At 47.7% G+C, this 16,937-nt stretch overlaps 1 protein-coding gene and 1 non-coding gene across 2 annotated transcripts; one reads left to right on the plus strand and one right to left on the minus strand.

Annotated features, from left to right (window-relative positions):
- The first annotated feature begins 2,240 nt into the window (after nt 1–2,240).
- UBC (ubiquitin C) lies at nt 2,241–5,311 on the plus strand. The gene is made up of 2 exons (XM_060249221.1): nt 2,241–2,994; nt 3,628–5,311. Exon 2 carries the CDS (start codon nt 3,633–3,635, stop codon nt 5,229–5,231), a length of 1,599 nt encoding a protein of 532 aa, XP_060105204.1. The 5' UTR covers nt 2,241–2,994; nt 3,628–3,632; the 3' UTR covers nt 5,232–5,311.
- Nucleotides 5,312–12,565: 7,254 nt separating this feature from the next.
- On the minus strand, nt 12,566–12,637 carry TRNAF-GAA (transfer RNA phenylalanine (anticodon GAA)). Its single transcript has one exon. It is a non-coding gene; the product is annotated as a tRNA-Phe (tRNA).
- Nucleotides 12,638–16,937: the final 4,300 nt, after the last annotated feature.

Raw genomic sequence — 16,937 nt, forward strand, 5'->3', positions numbered from 1 at the left:
ACTCCCAATATACTTAGTATCCTACCTGCAATATTTCAGTAACTGAAATGCTGCAATATAATTACCTCTTCTGAAGATTTTTTATTGTAAAGATCGACACTGTATTATATATCATAAAATACTCGTTGTGTCCAATTTTTAAATTTTCACAAAAGATATTTTTGGAGGGGGAAAGATATTATCTGTCTCCTTCTGTAGAATGTCAATACTTATAGTTAATATCTGTTGGTATCTAAGTATGGCCTTGTGATGTGAAGTATCTCAGAATCCCCTTTGCTCCTTGAAATTCCAATCAAATGAAGGCAGGAAACCAAACTTACAATATTTGTTTGCAAATCTTTCATGTCAGTTAAGAAATGCGATGTACAGAGCCTTAGAAATGAATGGAATAAGACCCCATTTTGCCAAAGCAATGAAATATGGCCTTAAAGTCTGTGCCTACTCTATGGATATTCAGTTGAGACTTATTCAGCAAAAAAAAAACCTGTTTAGAACAGGGGTGGCCAAACTGTGGCTCGGGAGCCACGTGTAGCTCTTTCATACATATTGTGTGACTCTCAAAGCCCCCACCACCACCCCATCGGTTGGCTTCGAGAAGGCATTTCTCTCTTTAAATAACTTCTCCAAGCCAAGCCAGCTGGCAGCTTGGAGAACATATTTAAAGTTGCTTTCTTCCCACCTCTCCCTCCTCCATCTATTTAATCTCTCCTTTCCTCCTTCCATTTTCCTTCCTTCCTTCCAGCTGCCAAACATCTGGTTTTTGTGTCTTGAGGCTCTCAGACATCTGACGTTCATTCTATGTGGCTCTTACATTAAGCAAATTCGGCCACCCCTGGCTCAGAATGTATTGGACACCACAGTAACTCCCCTCCCCCAAAACTATAACTTTTATTAAAAGTTTAAAAAATGGATAGAATCAACAAGTATTTTACGATATATAACACAGTGTCAATCTTTAACATAAAATTAAAACAAATTCAGAAGAGGTAATTATATTGCAGAATTTATTTCCACAGCAACATTTTAGTATAGTACAAGATGTGTCCCTTACTCAGTGCTTCAGGCATGTCCAATCATTTGGTCTTCCGGGAAGAAGTTACTATTACTCATTAATGCCAGTAGCTCACAGAGTAGAATTTTTGCTCACAAGAGGGAACATTGGTTGCCACTACCTTGACTTACATGGGAGAATGAATGTGTTGGTTTTCTATGATAAGACACAAGCACTATCTTTTAAAACCAGACTTCTTTTCCAAAAAAGGGAACATTTGTGTTTGGAGGAAAATAACTGAAATTCGGTGCTGAACTACCTAGAGTTACCAACAGGCCTGGAGAAAAAAACATGTCCTGGGCCTTTAATAGAAGTTCACTAGGGTAGTTCTGTACCTCCAGGCCATAAAATTCAGCTGCCCATTTCCACCTATTAAGCCTCCATTAAGGGGACAGGACATTTTTCTCCCAGTCTCTTGGCCACCTGAAGGAGGCTCCTGGGATGGAGGGCAGGATAAATATGCAACCAACAGTGTCCTGAAGTGAAGCATTAGCAACGGAGAAGATTTGGATGGAGGAGGAGATCGCAGCTCAAATCCTGCCTCAGCTACAAAGTTCTCATGGGTGAGGACTGGTCAGTTTATCTCAGCCTAGCCTACCTCAAAGGGTTATTGTGCAGTTAAAATGGAGTCCAGGAGGCAAATGTAGTTAAAATGCCACATCTGCCTCTTCCATTTGAACCCCAGGTTTTCTTCAAAGGATTGGAGGGTCTCCTGGCCTTCATTTTAACTCTGTGAAGAAAACTAGGCTGAGAGAAACGGACTGAGAAACCCAGGCTAGGCCCCAGCGGCTGCCCCCACAGCCCTGCCTTCATCACTAGCCCCCAACCCCTTCAGGTGACCAGCGTTCCCTCTAAGCTGAGTTAGCGTGAGGTAGCTCACAGATTTTTAGCCTCCAGCTCACACATTTTTGTTTTAGCTCAGGAAGGGTGACCCCAGAGCACACTCATTTATACAGCAGCTTAGAACTTTAATGCCAGTAGCTCACAAAGTAGAATTTTTGCTCACAAGACTGCAGCTTAGAGGGAACATTGAATGTGACCCCATTAATTGCAGCAGGAGCATTCACAGACTTGACCACAATTTTGTGCCAGGCCGGTTTATGCACCAGCTGTGCTTCATTTGCTTGGATATTAATTAATTAATTTGAGCACTGATATCCTTTGATTCTTCCAGCTGGCCAGTGGGTCAGAGGACTCTGGTTTGTTCAGCCAGCTCCCCTTTTCTTTGAACACTGAAAGTAAATCCCACTGAATTCAGTGGGGTTTTCTCCTCACCACTCAAAAAGCTAAAGATTCATCATGAGTTTTGATAGGTTCTGTTTTTTGTGCTCACAATCAAGGTGATGGAGGGTGGGAAGCACGTCATGGGTTCTCCCCCCCCCCTACCTGGTGTGTGTGAAATTATCAAAGTGGAGTGAAGGCAAGACCAGATCAAATATTGAATTAAGTGGAAGTTATAGGGTTTTTTTTCAGCTTTTCTCCTAAAACGTCCCTCATAGATGGGGTGGTTATATTTGTTTAATTTCCTCACGGAGGTGGTTTTAAAGACTTTTTATTCACGATACTCCTATTTATTAACATTTCCAAAAACGATTCCAGATTAATGCGGATCCACTCCAGATATTCCTCTCAATTTATCGCCCCCCCCCCCCCGGTCCATTTTCAACGGTCAATTGCATTACGATATCGCCGAGAAATTTTATCCTTCCGCGTCCCCTTCAGGTGAAAAGGGGGCGCGGCTTCCTGCTTCTCCTCCCCATGCTATTGGCGGCGGCCAACCTCGCGCGCGCGGCGCAATGTAGTTCTCTCGCCCCCGATTTGGCGGAGTGATCTCGGCGAGCGAGGCCTATATAAGACACCGGCGGGGAGGTCGGCGCAGTTAGAACAGGCTGTCTGTTGTGTCTCCTTCGTCTATTTTTGCCAGGATCAGCTCGGGCTGTGCGGTGAGTATGCTCTAGTAGTTACGCTGCGACTGGTTCTTTGTAAGAAATATATTTTCTCTGTTGTTGGGACTTAACGTTTGATAGATTTGGGGGAGACTTAAGGTGAGTTGGTCTCTAGAGGGAGGAAAAGCGGCTTTGGAAGTGAGGGGAAAAGGGGGGGGGAAGCGAGTCAATACGTTCTGTGTTGTAGCGAGGGAAACTGGAGTTTTATGGCTGAGAAGGAAAAGGGAAGGCGAGTTACTCGGAGGGGAAAATGGCCTTTTCTTTTTCCGTGTAAGGAGGGGCGGTGGGCCGTATTTAGACGGCGAGCTAAAATGGCGGAGACGAACGGAGGGAGGAAGACGCGGGTGCTGCGTGTGCGCATGCGCTGGTGACGTAGTCGGCCATTGTGGCGTCACCTGGTGGCGAGGGCGCGTGCGCGGCCCCCGCGCTCGCTTTCTTCACTCCCCGAAGGGGGGGAGGGGTGCGAGGGCCTGAAGGGAATGCGGAAGCAGGGTTGGTTCTTCCTCCCAATGGGGATGTTTGCCTAATCTTGGATGACTGTAGCTGGTCCGGCTCCTGTTGAAGCAGACTCATCTAACTTGTGTTTGTCTGCCTGTGTCTCTTCCTTTCCTTTTTTTTTTTTTAAAGCAGAGAAGATGCAGATTTTTGTGAAGACCCTGACGGGAAAGACCATTACCCTGGAGGTGGAGCCTAGTGACACCATCGAGAACGTGAAAGCAAAGATCCAGGATAAAGAGGGCATCCCCCCTGACCAGCAGAGGCTGATCTTTGCCGGCAAGCAGTTGGAAGATGGCCGCACCCTCTCCGACTACAACATCCAGAAGGAGTCCACTCTGCATCTCGTGCTGCGTCTCAGGGGAGGCATGCAGATCTTTGTGAAGACCCTGACGGGCAAGACCATTACCCTGGAGGTGGAGCCCAGTGACACCATTGAGAATGTGAAGGCCAAGATCCAGGACAAAGAGGGCATCCCCCCTGACCAGCAGAGGCTGATCTTTGCCGGCAAGCAGTTGGAAGATGGCCGCACTCTCTCTGACTACAACATCCAGAAGGAGTCCACCCTCCATCTTGTGCTGCGCCTGAGAGGTGGCATGCAGATCTTCGTGAAGACCCTGACAGGCAAGACCATTACCCTGGAGGTGGAGCCCAGTGACACCATTGAGAATGTGAAGGCCAAGATCCAGGACAAAGAGGGCATCCCCCCCGACCAGCAGAGGCTGATCTTTGCTGGCAAGCAGTTGGAAGATGGCCGCACCCTTTCCGACTACAACATCCAGAAGGAGTCCACTCTGCATCTTGTGCTGCGTCTCAGGGGAGGCATGCAGATTTTTGTGAAGACCCTGACGGGCAAGACCATTACCCTGGAGGTGGAGCCTAGTGACACCATCGAGAACGTGAAAGCAAAGATCCAGGACAAAGAGGGCATCCCCCCTGACCAGCAGAGGCTGATCTTTGCCGGCAAGCAGTTGGAAGATGGCCGCACCCTCTCCGACTACAACATCCAGAAGGAGTCCACTCTGCATCTCGTGCTGCGTCTCAGGGGAGGCATGCAGATTTTTGTGAAGACCCTGACGGGCAAGACCATTACCCTGGAGGTGGAGCCCAGTGACACCATTGAGAATGTGAAGGCCAAGATCCAGGACAAAGAGGGCATCCCCCCCGACCAGCAGAGGCTGATCTTCGCTGGCAAGCAGTTGGAAGATGGCCGCACTCTCTCTGACTACAACATCCAGAAGGAGTCCACCCTCCATCTTGTGCTGCGCCTGAGAGGTGGCATGCAGATCTTCGTGAAGACCCTGACGGGCAAGACCATTACCCTGGAGGTGGAGCCCAGTGACACCATTGAGAATGTGAAGGCCAAGATCCAGGACAAAGAGGGCATCCCCCCCGACCAGCAGAGGCTGATCTTTGCTGGCAAGCAGTTGGAAGATGGCCGCACCCTTTCCGACTACAACATCCAGAAGGAATCCACCTTGCACCTTGTGCTGCGTCTCAGGGGAGGCATGCAGATCTTTGTGAAGACCCTGACCGGAAAGACCATTACCCTGGAGGTGGAGCCTAGTGACACCATCGAGAACGTGAAAGCAAAGATCCAGGATAAAGAGGGCATCCCCCCTGACCAGCAGAGGCTGATCTTTGCCGGCAAGCAGTTGGAAGACGGCCGCACCCTCTCCGACTACAACATCCAGAAGGAGTCCACTCTGCATCTCGTGCTGCGTCTCAGGGGTGGTTAATTTAATTAAGTTGCTTTTGCTTTCATCCACACGTGAAACTTTACTGCACTTTGTTTCAATAAAGCTGTTGCATTCCCAAATGTGTGTCTTTATTTTAACTTGGTTGGTGTAGCATTATGTGGTATATTATTGGTATGGCTGATGAACATAATCTCGACAGTTTCTAGCAAAACCAAACTAATGGAAACAGCAAGCATGGGGGCGGGGGGTTATGAGTTGCTGTGGCTTGTGGAATGTATACTTTAAAGAGGGTACAAAATTAGTTAACTTAGCCAGTTCAGCCTTATTGTAGAGCTAAGCTTTGTCTGAAATTATACAACTTGTGCTTGTAGCTGAAATGTAAAAATGGCTTGAAAACATGGAAATTGTAAGCAATAATGACAGTATTCCCGTTCTGGCAATCTAAAGTTAAATCAAGGTGTGTATAATCTACAGCTGAGCTTTGTATTCAGTGTTCTCTGGTTTAGTTAACTGCTGCAGCTCTTTACATCCTAGTGGCTAGTTCTGGTGGGAGAAACAATTGGACTCTAAAGCTACCACTCACAATTATTAGGGGTGGGAGGGCAATTATGGAACTATTGTTCACAGCCGTCCAGAGTGGTTTCTTGTTTGTGCAAGCTTAAAGGTGTGGTGCTTTGCATGAACTATATTTCTGTATAGGCCTTCCAGTAAGATTATCCGTGAATCATGATGTTAGTGCTTGCAAGTCCTGGCTCAAAACCCAACTCGTCCATGTATTTGTTATATTGACTAACTTTGCACCACAACATGCAACATGAAGTTTTGGAGAAAGTGGCAATGAGAAATGGATGGGACAAGGGTAGGATAAAAATGTGATGGGTGAAGCCTGTGGTTCCTGTAAAGCTGCAGTGTCCTGTAGTCAAAATACTTCCTAACCATGGTACAAGAATGTAAAAATGTCTTTGGGTCTGCAGCTGGCTTCTAAAAGGAAGTGGGCTGAGCAAAGCCAGCTCTCCTGTAATGCTAAAGCTATGCATATGTAGCCTGGCTTACTAAGAACTGGGTTCCACCAATGGGGGTGGGGGAGGAAGGTAAGGTTGTCCAAGGGTCGGTCTTGGGCAGCATTGGTAGGGCAAGGGGGGATTGCAAAAAAATGGGTGGAAGTTAGGTGGTAAATTGGATCTCAAACCAGTGGTGTCCAGGCTCTTCAGTTGTACTTGGACAGTTGGCAGGTGCTTCACAGGAATTCAATAATGTCAAGGTACTTTTTGCCACTTAATATACCCAAAGGCGCATGTGGAAGACCAGAAAGGATTGGTGGTGATGCCCAGGCCTGAAAAAAGCAGGAAAAGGGGTTCTGGTTTCACTCTCTGTTGTCCCTCACCTGACCAGCAGGGGTCATGTTTTGAAAGGCATCCTGAGTGTCCTGCCACAGCGTTCTGCTTTTTACAGGCAGGCTACATTGCCATTCCAAAGCATGCAAGCTTGTTCTGTGCATATTACGGGCTGGTACCTTGCGCACATCACAGCTCTGCTGCACAGGGAACTCTAGAAAGTATGAAGCACTGAAGAGGGGATGCTGCCAGTTAATGAACTTTTGCTGCCACAGTGGTAACAATTAATACTTTGTATTTTCTACCTGAAAATAGATGGCCAGGTGAAGCTGTTTTAGACATGACATTCTTTGGCTACCCAAGTCTTGTGTACTCCAACTGGCCATGGGCCTAAATGATCAGAAGCAGAGGAAGGTCTTCCCGTCACCTGAGTGTTGTGACAAGATGCCAGGGAGGAGTGGTCTGCAAACCACATGCGTTGCCAGTGAGCTACATCCCTCCCATGTTCACAGATTTCTTCATAGGTAAACTGTTTAGCAATTTGTTATCATGAGATGATAATCTGAGCATTGGTTCTAGTATGGCTGAATGCTAACAGGAACTTGGTGCTTTGTGAAATGCTGCAGGTGGTTTATATTTTACAACCAAGATGTTTCCATCAAGGGTGTTTCTGCACCAGGAGGCTTGGGATAACCAGCAGCCTGCCCACGTACAACAACATCACAGTCGAGCCCTGGCGTTCCTTGATGCTTAGCCAGGAAGTAGGCAAGCCAAGTACAGCTATTCCCTCAAATTAGCTGTGGGGATGATGTTTGGGTTTTGTGGCCAGTTTTTACGTTTGAATATTTTCCAGTTTGGCTCTGTAAATGTTATAAAAATATGCTGTGTACAAGCACTGAGGGTCGTTTGTGCTTCTCAAGTCAAGAGAGTGGGAACAGGCCAGTAATGATGCTGGAAAGGGGTCCAGGTGTCTTCGTGGCTAGGAAGAAAGGGATGGAGAGAACACGCCAGCCCTTAACTCCTGATTGGAGGGTGCAGGTTTGGCACCCAGATTGGAAAAACTCTTGGTGGGGAACTGGAAAAGGGGAGCTGTTCTTAGTTTGGGGCTTCCTTCTGGGTTCCCTTCTTTGCTGGGAGCTCCAAAGTGTGTGTTTTGCCTTGAAGGATGATGGGATGAGGATGCACCAGGGAGAACATATGGTGCTTGCACAGGGGATTACCTTTACCTTTTTTACCTCCTGTGGTTGCAGTTTGTTTTGTGGCAGCGCCCACCATGCTATGTCAGAATTCCAAAAATGCTTGCAGGCTGGAAAAGGTTGGCAACCTCTGCTCTAGGTACACTCAAGGAAAAGGACAAGTTCTCTGATCCCAAGTGCTCACGTTGCGTCTGATCTGGGGAGAAATAGGATGTTTTCAACTCTGGGGTGACGCTTTCACGTTTTCACAGAATCTTTACGGGGTGGTTTGCCATGGCCTTCCCCAGTCTACACTTTCCCTCTAGCAAGCTGGAGACTCATTTGACTGACCTCGGAAGGATGGAAGGCTGAGTCAACCTTGAGCTGGCTACCTGAGCCAGCTTCTGCTGGGATCGAACTCTGGTCACAAGCAGAGGGCTCCGAATGCAGTACTGCAGCTTTACTACTCTGCGCCACGGGACTCATTCATAGGAGGTAAAGCCAGCCACAAAAAATGGCTGCCACAGCTTACCTTCAGCCGCACAGTGAAGATCCTTGTGATGGCAGTTGCTGCCAAGGTAAAGGTAGTCTGTGCAAGCACCAGTCGTTTTCGACTCAGGTGACGTTGCATCGTGACGTTTTCACGGCAGACTTTTTATGGGGTGGTTTGCCCTTCCCCAGTCATCTACACTTTCACCCCAGCAAGCTGGGGACTCGTTTGACTGACCTCGGAAGGATGGAGGGCAGAGTCAACCTTAAGCTGGCTACCTGAACCCAGCTTCCACCGGGATCGAACTCAGGTCGTGAGCAGAGTTCGGACTGCAGTACTGCAGCTTTACCACTCTGCGCCCCGGGGCTGCCTAGCTGCTGCCAAAGCAACCTTTAAAAAAAAAATCTGCACAAACAATTTTGCTGGCGCCACCTATTTTCTAAAAAAACCGCTTGGGTGCCAATAGCTATTTCTTTATGGGATTTCTGTCCCACCCTTCCCCTGCCAGCAGGCTCAAGGCGGGTTCCAACAAGTAGCTAAAACAGAACTCACAACAATTACAGTTTAAAACCTATAAAACCCCAATAGCACCACATATAATGGCAAGCTAAAAAGGAAAAAAAATACACCTCCCAGGTGTACATTGTGTGTCCAAGGGCCAGCAATACAGGGGAAGCGAGCAAACCCTCTACCAGCCAAGCAATCTAATAAAGTGCGCAGTATGAAGTGGATTAGGGCAACGGGCGGCCAATTTCACACCTGCAGCCTCAACCAAAGGCCTGGCAGAACAACTCCCATTTTAACGGCCCTGCAAAACTGTATTAAGTCCTACAGGCCCTGATCTCGTTAGAGAGAGAGTTCTACCAGGCCAGATGCAGCACTGAAAAGGCTCTGGCTGAGGTTAAACAGATGTCTAAACGCATAGACAGCTTCAAGAGGAGATCGGATAAATGTATGGAGCAGAGGTCCATTAGTGGCTATAAGCCATAGGATATAGATGGAACTCTCTGTCTGGGGCAAGTGATGCTCTGTATTCTTGGTGCTTGGGTGGGGGGAACAGTGGGAGGGCTTTTAGTGCCTGGCCCCACTGGCGGACCTCCTGATGGCACCTGGGGTTTTTTTGGCCACTGTGTGACACAGAGTGTTGGACTGGATGGGCCGTTGGCCTGATCCAACATGGCTTCTCTTATATTCTTATGTGACACAGAGTGTTGGACTGGATGGGCCGTTGGCCTGATCCAACATGGCTTCTCTTATATTCTTATGTGACACGGAGTGTTGGACTGGATGGGCCACTGGCCTTTCCAACATTGCTTCTCTTATATTCTTATGTGACACGGAGTGTTGGACTGGATGGGCCACTGGCCTTTCCAACATTGCTTCTCTTATATTCTTATCTGATACAGAGTGTTGGACTGGATGGGCCGTTGGCCTGATCCAACATGGCTTCTCTTATGTGACACAGAGTGTTGGACTGGATGGGCCACTGGCCTGATCCAACATGGCTTCTCTTATGTTCTTATGTGACACAGAGTGTTGGACTGGATGGGCCACTGGCCTGATCCAACATGGCTTCTCTTATGTTCTTATGTGACACAGAGTGTTGGACTGGATGGGCCACTGGCCTGATCCAACATGGCTTCTCTTATGTTCTTATGTGACACAGAGTGTTGGACTGGATGGGCCACTGGCCTGATCCAACATGACTTCTCTTATGTCTTTTGGGGGACAGGGGTTACCAAAAGATGTTGCCCGGCCAAGTGTAGAGATCTTCAGGGGCATAATGGGAGAGATGGTCCTGCAGATATGTTACCCAGTAAATGTACTGGCAGGCCACAGGTATTGTATGTTGGGGAGCCCTGGCTTAGATCCTGACTTTCACAATTCCCTGAGTTCGTGCTTTGTAGAAATAAAATCTCGTTTCACACGGGAGAGTCTGCACAGGTCCTTACCCACCTGCCCGGCTCCTTGGCATCTGTCCCGCAGCAGGGACCTTCTGAGTCAGGGTCTGCACCTAACCCCTGTGTCTTCCTTATGAGTAAATTAACTGTGACCAAGGAGACGTGAGGACCCAGGCAGTTAAGCAACAACAACAGTTTATTTAGAGTGCTCAAGCAATAATAAGTGAGTGATAAACATTTAGTAGTTGTTCAGTCGCACAGTCGAGTCCAACTCTTTGCGACAAAGTCACGCCAGGCCCTCCTGTCTTCCACCATTCTCCAAAGTCTGCTCAAATTCTTGTTAGTGACATCAGTAACGCTGTCCAACCTTCTCATCTTTTGCTGTCCCCTTCTTCTTTTGCCTTCTGTCTTTCCCAGCATCAGGGTCTTCTCCAGTGAGTGCTCCCTTCTCATTGGGTGGCCAAAGTATTTGAGCTTCAGCATCTGACCTTCCAGTGAACAGTCTGGGTTGATTTCCCTTAGGACTGACTGATTGGATCTTCTTGCAATCCAAGGGACTCTCAAGAGTCTTCTCCAGCACCACATCTCAAAAGCATTGTGAAATATATATACAGTAAACGTGGTGCAAAACAAAACAAAAAAGCCCTAATGGGACTTATTGCTAGCCGCCCGGAGCCTGTCAGGGGAGGGCAGGATACAAATATAATACAATAAAAATAAACGTTCCCTGCTCTAATACCAAACTCGCCCCCTTGGCTAAGGGATCTGTCCTGCTGCCCTCTCTCCTGCAGCCTTTTCCAGAGAGAACCCACCCTGTCTGTGCATGGCCCTTTTATGCTTTCCTCCCAGGTTTAAGAGCCCCGTGGCGCAGAGTGGTAAAGCTGCACTACTGCAGTCTGAACTCTCTGCTCACGACCTGAGTTCTATCCCGGCGGAAGCTGGTTTCAGGTAGCCGGCTCAGGTTGACTCAGCCTTCCATCCTTCCGAGGTTGGTCAACGGAGTACCCAGCTTGCTGGAGGGAAAGCGTGGATGACTGGGGAAGGCAATGGCAAACCACCCCGTAAAAAGCCTGCCGTGAAAATGTTGTAAAAGCAACGTCACCCCAGAGTCAAAAATGACTGGTGCTTGCACAGGGGACCTTTCCTTTCCTTTCCTTCCCCAGGTTCCACCCCTCTCTGGGCCAGTATTTCCCTCCAAAACCTTAGAACAAAGTAGGAGTCCAGTAGCACCTTTGAGACCAAAAAAGTTTTATTCAGAATGGAAGCTTTCATGTGCACGCATTGGATTCTAACTTTGTACCACTTTGCATTCTTAACCACTGCCCACCAGCTATAAGTAGCTCTGCTCACTGTACCCCATGCCATCGCCTGAGGAAGTATGCGTGCATACGAAAGCTTCTATTCTGAATAAAACTTTGTTGCTCTCAGGGCTTTTTTTGAGCAGGAACACACAGGAATGCATTTCCGGCTGGCTTGGTGTCAGGGGGTGTGGCCTAACATGCAAATGTTCCTGTTGGGCTTTTTCTACAAAAAAGCCATATGCAAAACAATGGTGGTGTCAGGGGGTGTGGCCTAGTATGCAAATGCGTTCCTGCTGGGCTTTTTCTACCAAAAAAAAGAAAATAGCCCTGGTTGGTCTTAAAGGTGCTACTGGACTCCTACTTTTTTCTAATGCTTCAGTTCAGACCAACACAGCTGCCCACCAGGATCTACCTCCAAAACTTGGCCACCCAAGCGGAGTGACGGAGGGGATCCTGGGAAATGTAGGCCCTCCATAGTTACGTACTTCTAGGCAGGCTTCTCTAGTATCTGTACATATATATGAACATATATATGAAGCTGCCTTATACTGAATCAGACCCTCGGTCCATCAAAGTCAGTATTGTCTACTCAGACTGGCAGCAGCTCTCCAGGGTCTCAAGCTGAGGTTTTTCACACCTATTTGCCTGGACCCTTTTTTGGAGATGCTGGGGATTGAACCTGGGACCTTCTGCTTCCCAAGCAGATGCTCTACCACTGAGCCACCGTCCCTCCCCAATGAACATATATGAAGCTGCCTTATACTGAATCAGACCCTCGGTCCATCAAAGTCAGTATTGTCTACTCAGACTGGCAGCAGCTCTCCAGGGTCTCAAGCTGAGGTTTTTCACACCTATTTGCCTGGACCCTTTTTTGGAGATGCTGGGGATTGAACCTGGGACCTTCTGCTTCCCAAGCAGATGCTCTACCACTGAGCCACCGTCCCTCCCCAATGAACATATATGAAGCTGCCTTATACTGAATCAGACCCTCAGTCCATCAAAGTCAGTATTGTCTACTCAGACTGGCAGCAGCTCTCCAGGGTCTCGAGGTTTTTCATGCCTATTTGCCTGGACCCTTTTTTTAGTGGAGATGCCAGGGATTGAACCTGGGACCTTCTGCTTCCCAAGCAGATGCTCTGCCACTGGGCCACCGTCCCTCCCCAAAGAGTACTTGCCGAAACCTGGGATCGAACTAAGGACTTTAGATCTTCAGTCTAACACTCTCCCAACTGAGCTATTTCAGCAACTAATCTGTAGGCGTCACTAGGCCCAGCATCCTACTGAGCGATACTCCTGTGAGGCTGGCTTTGGGCAGCCATGTGTGAAGGGCGAGGGAGGCTCGATTTCAACCATAGTGGTGGCCATGAGTGGAAGGGGAGGGCGAAACGGGCTAGCCTTCACGATGTGATAGGAACGGCTTCGTCTTTCGCACTTAACCCATCTGACAGAATCTATTTGTGGCACAACAGCCCTGACAACTACAAACTGACTAGACGCATGGGGTGGAAATCTTCCACAGGAAAGCGGAACATCCGAAAAGACTGAATTTAGGGAAGCTTTCTGCCCCCACATCGCTCCTTAATACGATGCGATATTTCTCTCAAGCTTGTCATTAATCCGTCTATTTGTGTGCCCTGTTGAGCTTCAAACTGGAGAGCCAGTTTGTTGTGGTGGTTAAGAGCGGCAGACTCTAGTCTGGAGAACGGGGTTTGATTTCCCACCCCTACGCGGCACGCAGCCAGTCGGGTGACCTTGGCCCAGTCACAGATCTCTCAGCCCCACCTGCCTCACAGGGTGTCTGTTGTGGGGAGAGGAAGGGAAGGAGATTGTGAGCCACTCTGAGTGAAGGAAGGGGTATAAATCCAATTCTTCCAGTGACCCCCTGCTCCAAGCCCAGGGGATTGGAGGAGGGGACACCAAAATCCCTGGCAAAACCGGCCTGGAGAAAAATTGCTGCCTGACCCCAAAGTGGCAATCAGAATTAATTTCCTTGGGTGTGTAAGAAAGGACCACAAGAATGAAGTATTGATGCCACCTTTCCTGCCCTCCTCCTCATGCTCTGCCTAATTCACAGAATCAGCACTGCTGTGTGATGGCCATCTAGCCTCTGTTTCAAAACTTCCAAGGAAGGAGAGCCCACCACCTCCCGAGGAAACCTGTTCCACTGAGAAACCCCTCTAACGGTCAGGAAACCGTTGAGCCGGAAACTCTTTTGATTTCATTTCAACCCATTGGTTCTGGTCCTGCCTTCTGGGGCCACAGAAAACAATTCCACCCCATCCTCTATATAACAGCCCTTCAAGGACTTGAAGATGGTGATCATATCACCTCTCAGCCACCTCCTCTCCAGGCTAAACATCCCCAGCTCCTCACAAATCCCCAGGAAACTCACAAACACTTCCCCCTAAATTCACAGGATCTTCATCGCTGTCAGATGGCCATCTAGCCTCTGTTTAAAAACCTCCAAGGAAGGAGAGAGCCCACCGCCTCCTGAGGAAGCCTGCTCCACTGAGGAACCGCTCTAAACCCACAAACCCCTCCCCCTAAATTCACAGGATCTTCATCGCTGTCAGATGGCCATCTAGCCTCTGTTTAAAAACCTCCAAGGAAGGAGAGAGCCCACCGCCTCCTGAGGAAGCCTGTTCCACTGAGGAAGAGCTCTAACAGTCAGGAAGTTCCTCCTAATGCTTATTCTAATCAGGGGTCATTTTGTAGAAAAAGAGGTGCCAGAGCTCATTAGCACAACTCATTTGCATGTGCCACACCCCTGACATCACCAGAAGGTGGACTAAATTGTATCAGCTCAGCATCTACCTTAAATTGCTTCTTAAATGACAAGTGTCATAATAAAACCTCACTCCCATCATACTTTTTAAATTACTTTCTCCTGTGTGGCCACAGTGGCAGGATAAAGATTTCCATCTGTCTGCTTTATATGTTTCGGTTATTTTCCCAATTTTCGTGGGGGGAAATGTTAGAAAGTTTGTCAGATCTTAGAGTTCAGCAAAATTCTCACAGTGGGGTTGAACAATGGAGCCCAGAAGCAAGTATTTTTCAGCTTTCAAAACTTTTATTAATTTCAAAAAGATTGAGGGTAGGGAATAGGGGGGAGTAGAGAGCACAATGCATTTTGACCTTGTTGTGCATAAAAATATTTTCAAAAAAATACAAGCGTAGTTCTACAATACTTTCTTTACATGAATTGTCCCATATTATGTTTAAACTAAACATCCACATTTTAAAATGTTATAGCATAAATCTATTGTTAAAATTGTCTATTAGTTTGACAATTCTAGTAAAGGCAATTTTATAATATAAAATACAGGGCGGGGGAAAGGAGAAATAAGTTCACACCAGACAGAAGCAAGTATTTTTATTGGGGTTGGGGATGGTAAGAAAGAAAGAAAGCACAATAAAATGTTGAGCTTCCTGAGCTCTGCTTCTGTGAGCTCTTACCCAAAATGAGGCCTGAGTCTAAAACTCTTTTAATTTCAACCTATTGTTTCTGATCTGACCTTCTGGGGCAACAGAAAACACCTCTGCACCATCTATATATGCCAGCCCTTCAAGTACTTGAAGATAGTGATCATATCACCTCTCATTCGTTTCTTCTGCAGGCTAAATATACCCAGCTTCTTCAGCCTTTCCTCGTACAATTTGGTCTCCAGACCCCTCACCATCTTCATTGCCCTCCTCTGGACACGTTCCAGCTTGTCTGTATCCTTCTTAAATTGTGGTGCCCAAAACTGAACACAATACTCTAGGTGAAGTCTAACCAGAGCAGAGCAAAGCGATATAATCAGTTCACATGATCTGGACACTATATCTCTGTTAATGCAGCCCACAATCACATTGGCCTTTTTAGCTACCGCATCACAAGACTCATGTTCAGTGTATGGTCCACTAAGACCCCTAGATACTTTTAGCACATACTAATGCCAAGACAAGTCTCCCCCATCCTATACCTATGCATTGGATTTTGCTACCTAAATGCAGAACTTTACATTTATCCCTGTAAAAATTACGTAATTTCATTTGTTTTAGCCCAGTTTTCCAGCCTGTCAAGATCATCCTGTATCCTGTTTCTGTCTTCTTCCGTGTTTGCAACCCCTCCCAATTTAGTTTCATCTGCAAATTTAATAAGCATTCCCTCTATTCCTTCATCCAAATCAATTATAAAGATTTTAAACAAAACAGGCCCCAAGACAAATCCTTGAGGCACTCTGCTTGTAGCTCCTCTCCAAGACGATGAGGAAAGCATTCACAAGCACTCTTTAGGTGCGATCTGTCTGCCAGTTACAGAATCACCTAACAGTAATAGGATCCAAACCACATTTTACCAATTTGTCAAGAAGAACATAATGAGGAACTACCAGGCCCGTAGATATGGGGGTGGGGCGGGGCCGGTTGTTCCACCCAAAACCCCCTTCCAATTGTATGGCCCCTCCTTTCCCTGCCACTCTTGCTGCTGCCAGTCCCCGTGCTCTTGCTTCCCCTGTTTTCGCCTCCCCCACCCTCCCCACCGCCAGTTTTTGCTTCCCTCACTTTCCCCACTGCTCTCGCTGCCCCTTTTTGCCTCCCCTGCTTTCCCCGCTGTTCTCACTGCCTGTTTTGGCAACCCCCCGCTCTCCCCGCCACCCATTTTAACACCCCCCCGCTCTCTCCGCCACTCTCTCTGCCCCATTTTTGCCTCCCCCACTCTCCCGCTGCTCTCACCGCCCCGTTTTTGCTGTCCCCCCCCCCCACTCTCCCCGTTGCTCTCGCCACCTTTGCTGCCGCCACTCTCCATTTTAATTTATCTTTAAAATGTGTGACGTCATTTTGGGCCCAGGGCCCCTCCACCTAAAATTTTATTCCCTGCCCCCCCCACCTAACATTTTCTAGCTACGGGCCTGGGAACCACAAGAATTTTAGGTGGGACTGTATCAAAAGCCTTTCTAAATGCTCCAGGACTGACTGATGATTTGTTCTAAAACTTTTCCAGGAATAGACGTCTGTCTGAAGGTTGGTCATTACCCAATCCTCCTTTCCACCCTCCCCCCTTTGAAGATGGAGACAACATATGCCCACCTCCAGTCTTCCAGCAACGCACCTGCTCTCCACGAATTCTCAGAAATAATGGCTAGAGGCTCAGTAATTATGCCAGCAAATTATTTGAGTACCTTGGATGCAGTTCACCTGGCCCCAAGGACTTTCATTTAAAGAAACTAGGTGATCTTCTTCGTGGTCTCTGTGCAGTCACACACATGGGTTTTCCCGTCAGGACGAACCCTACCTCGGAGATTTTAAAAGCTAGCCTAGGCGTTATTTTTGGCGCGCACTCCCTTTCGCTCTGGGGAGCAGGCATCCACTGCGCATGCCTGGAGCGAGAGGGAGGCGCCCCACCCACTCAGTTTCTTTCCAACCGCCGCCCGGGATAGTCTTACCTCGCTGCGCTCCTCCTTTACCTCAAACATCTAGCCTCCGTTTCTTCACTTTTCCTCTTTATTCTATTTCCCTCGCTATTTTTCTTATATTCTTATACTCTCTAAAAAAAAAAAAAAA

This window comes from Heteronotia binoei, chromosome 11 (assembly GCF_032191835.1).
Source record: "Heteronotia binoei isolate CCM8104 ecotype False Entrance Well chromosome 11, APGP_CSIRO_Hbin_v1, whole genome shotgun sequence".
In the NCBI taxonomy this organism is placed as follows: Eukaryota; Metazoa; Chordata; class Lepidosauria; order Squamata; family Gekkonidae; genus Heteronotia; species Heteronotia binoei.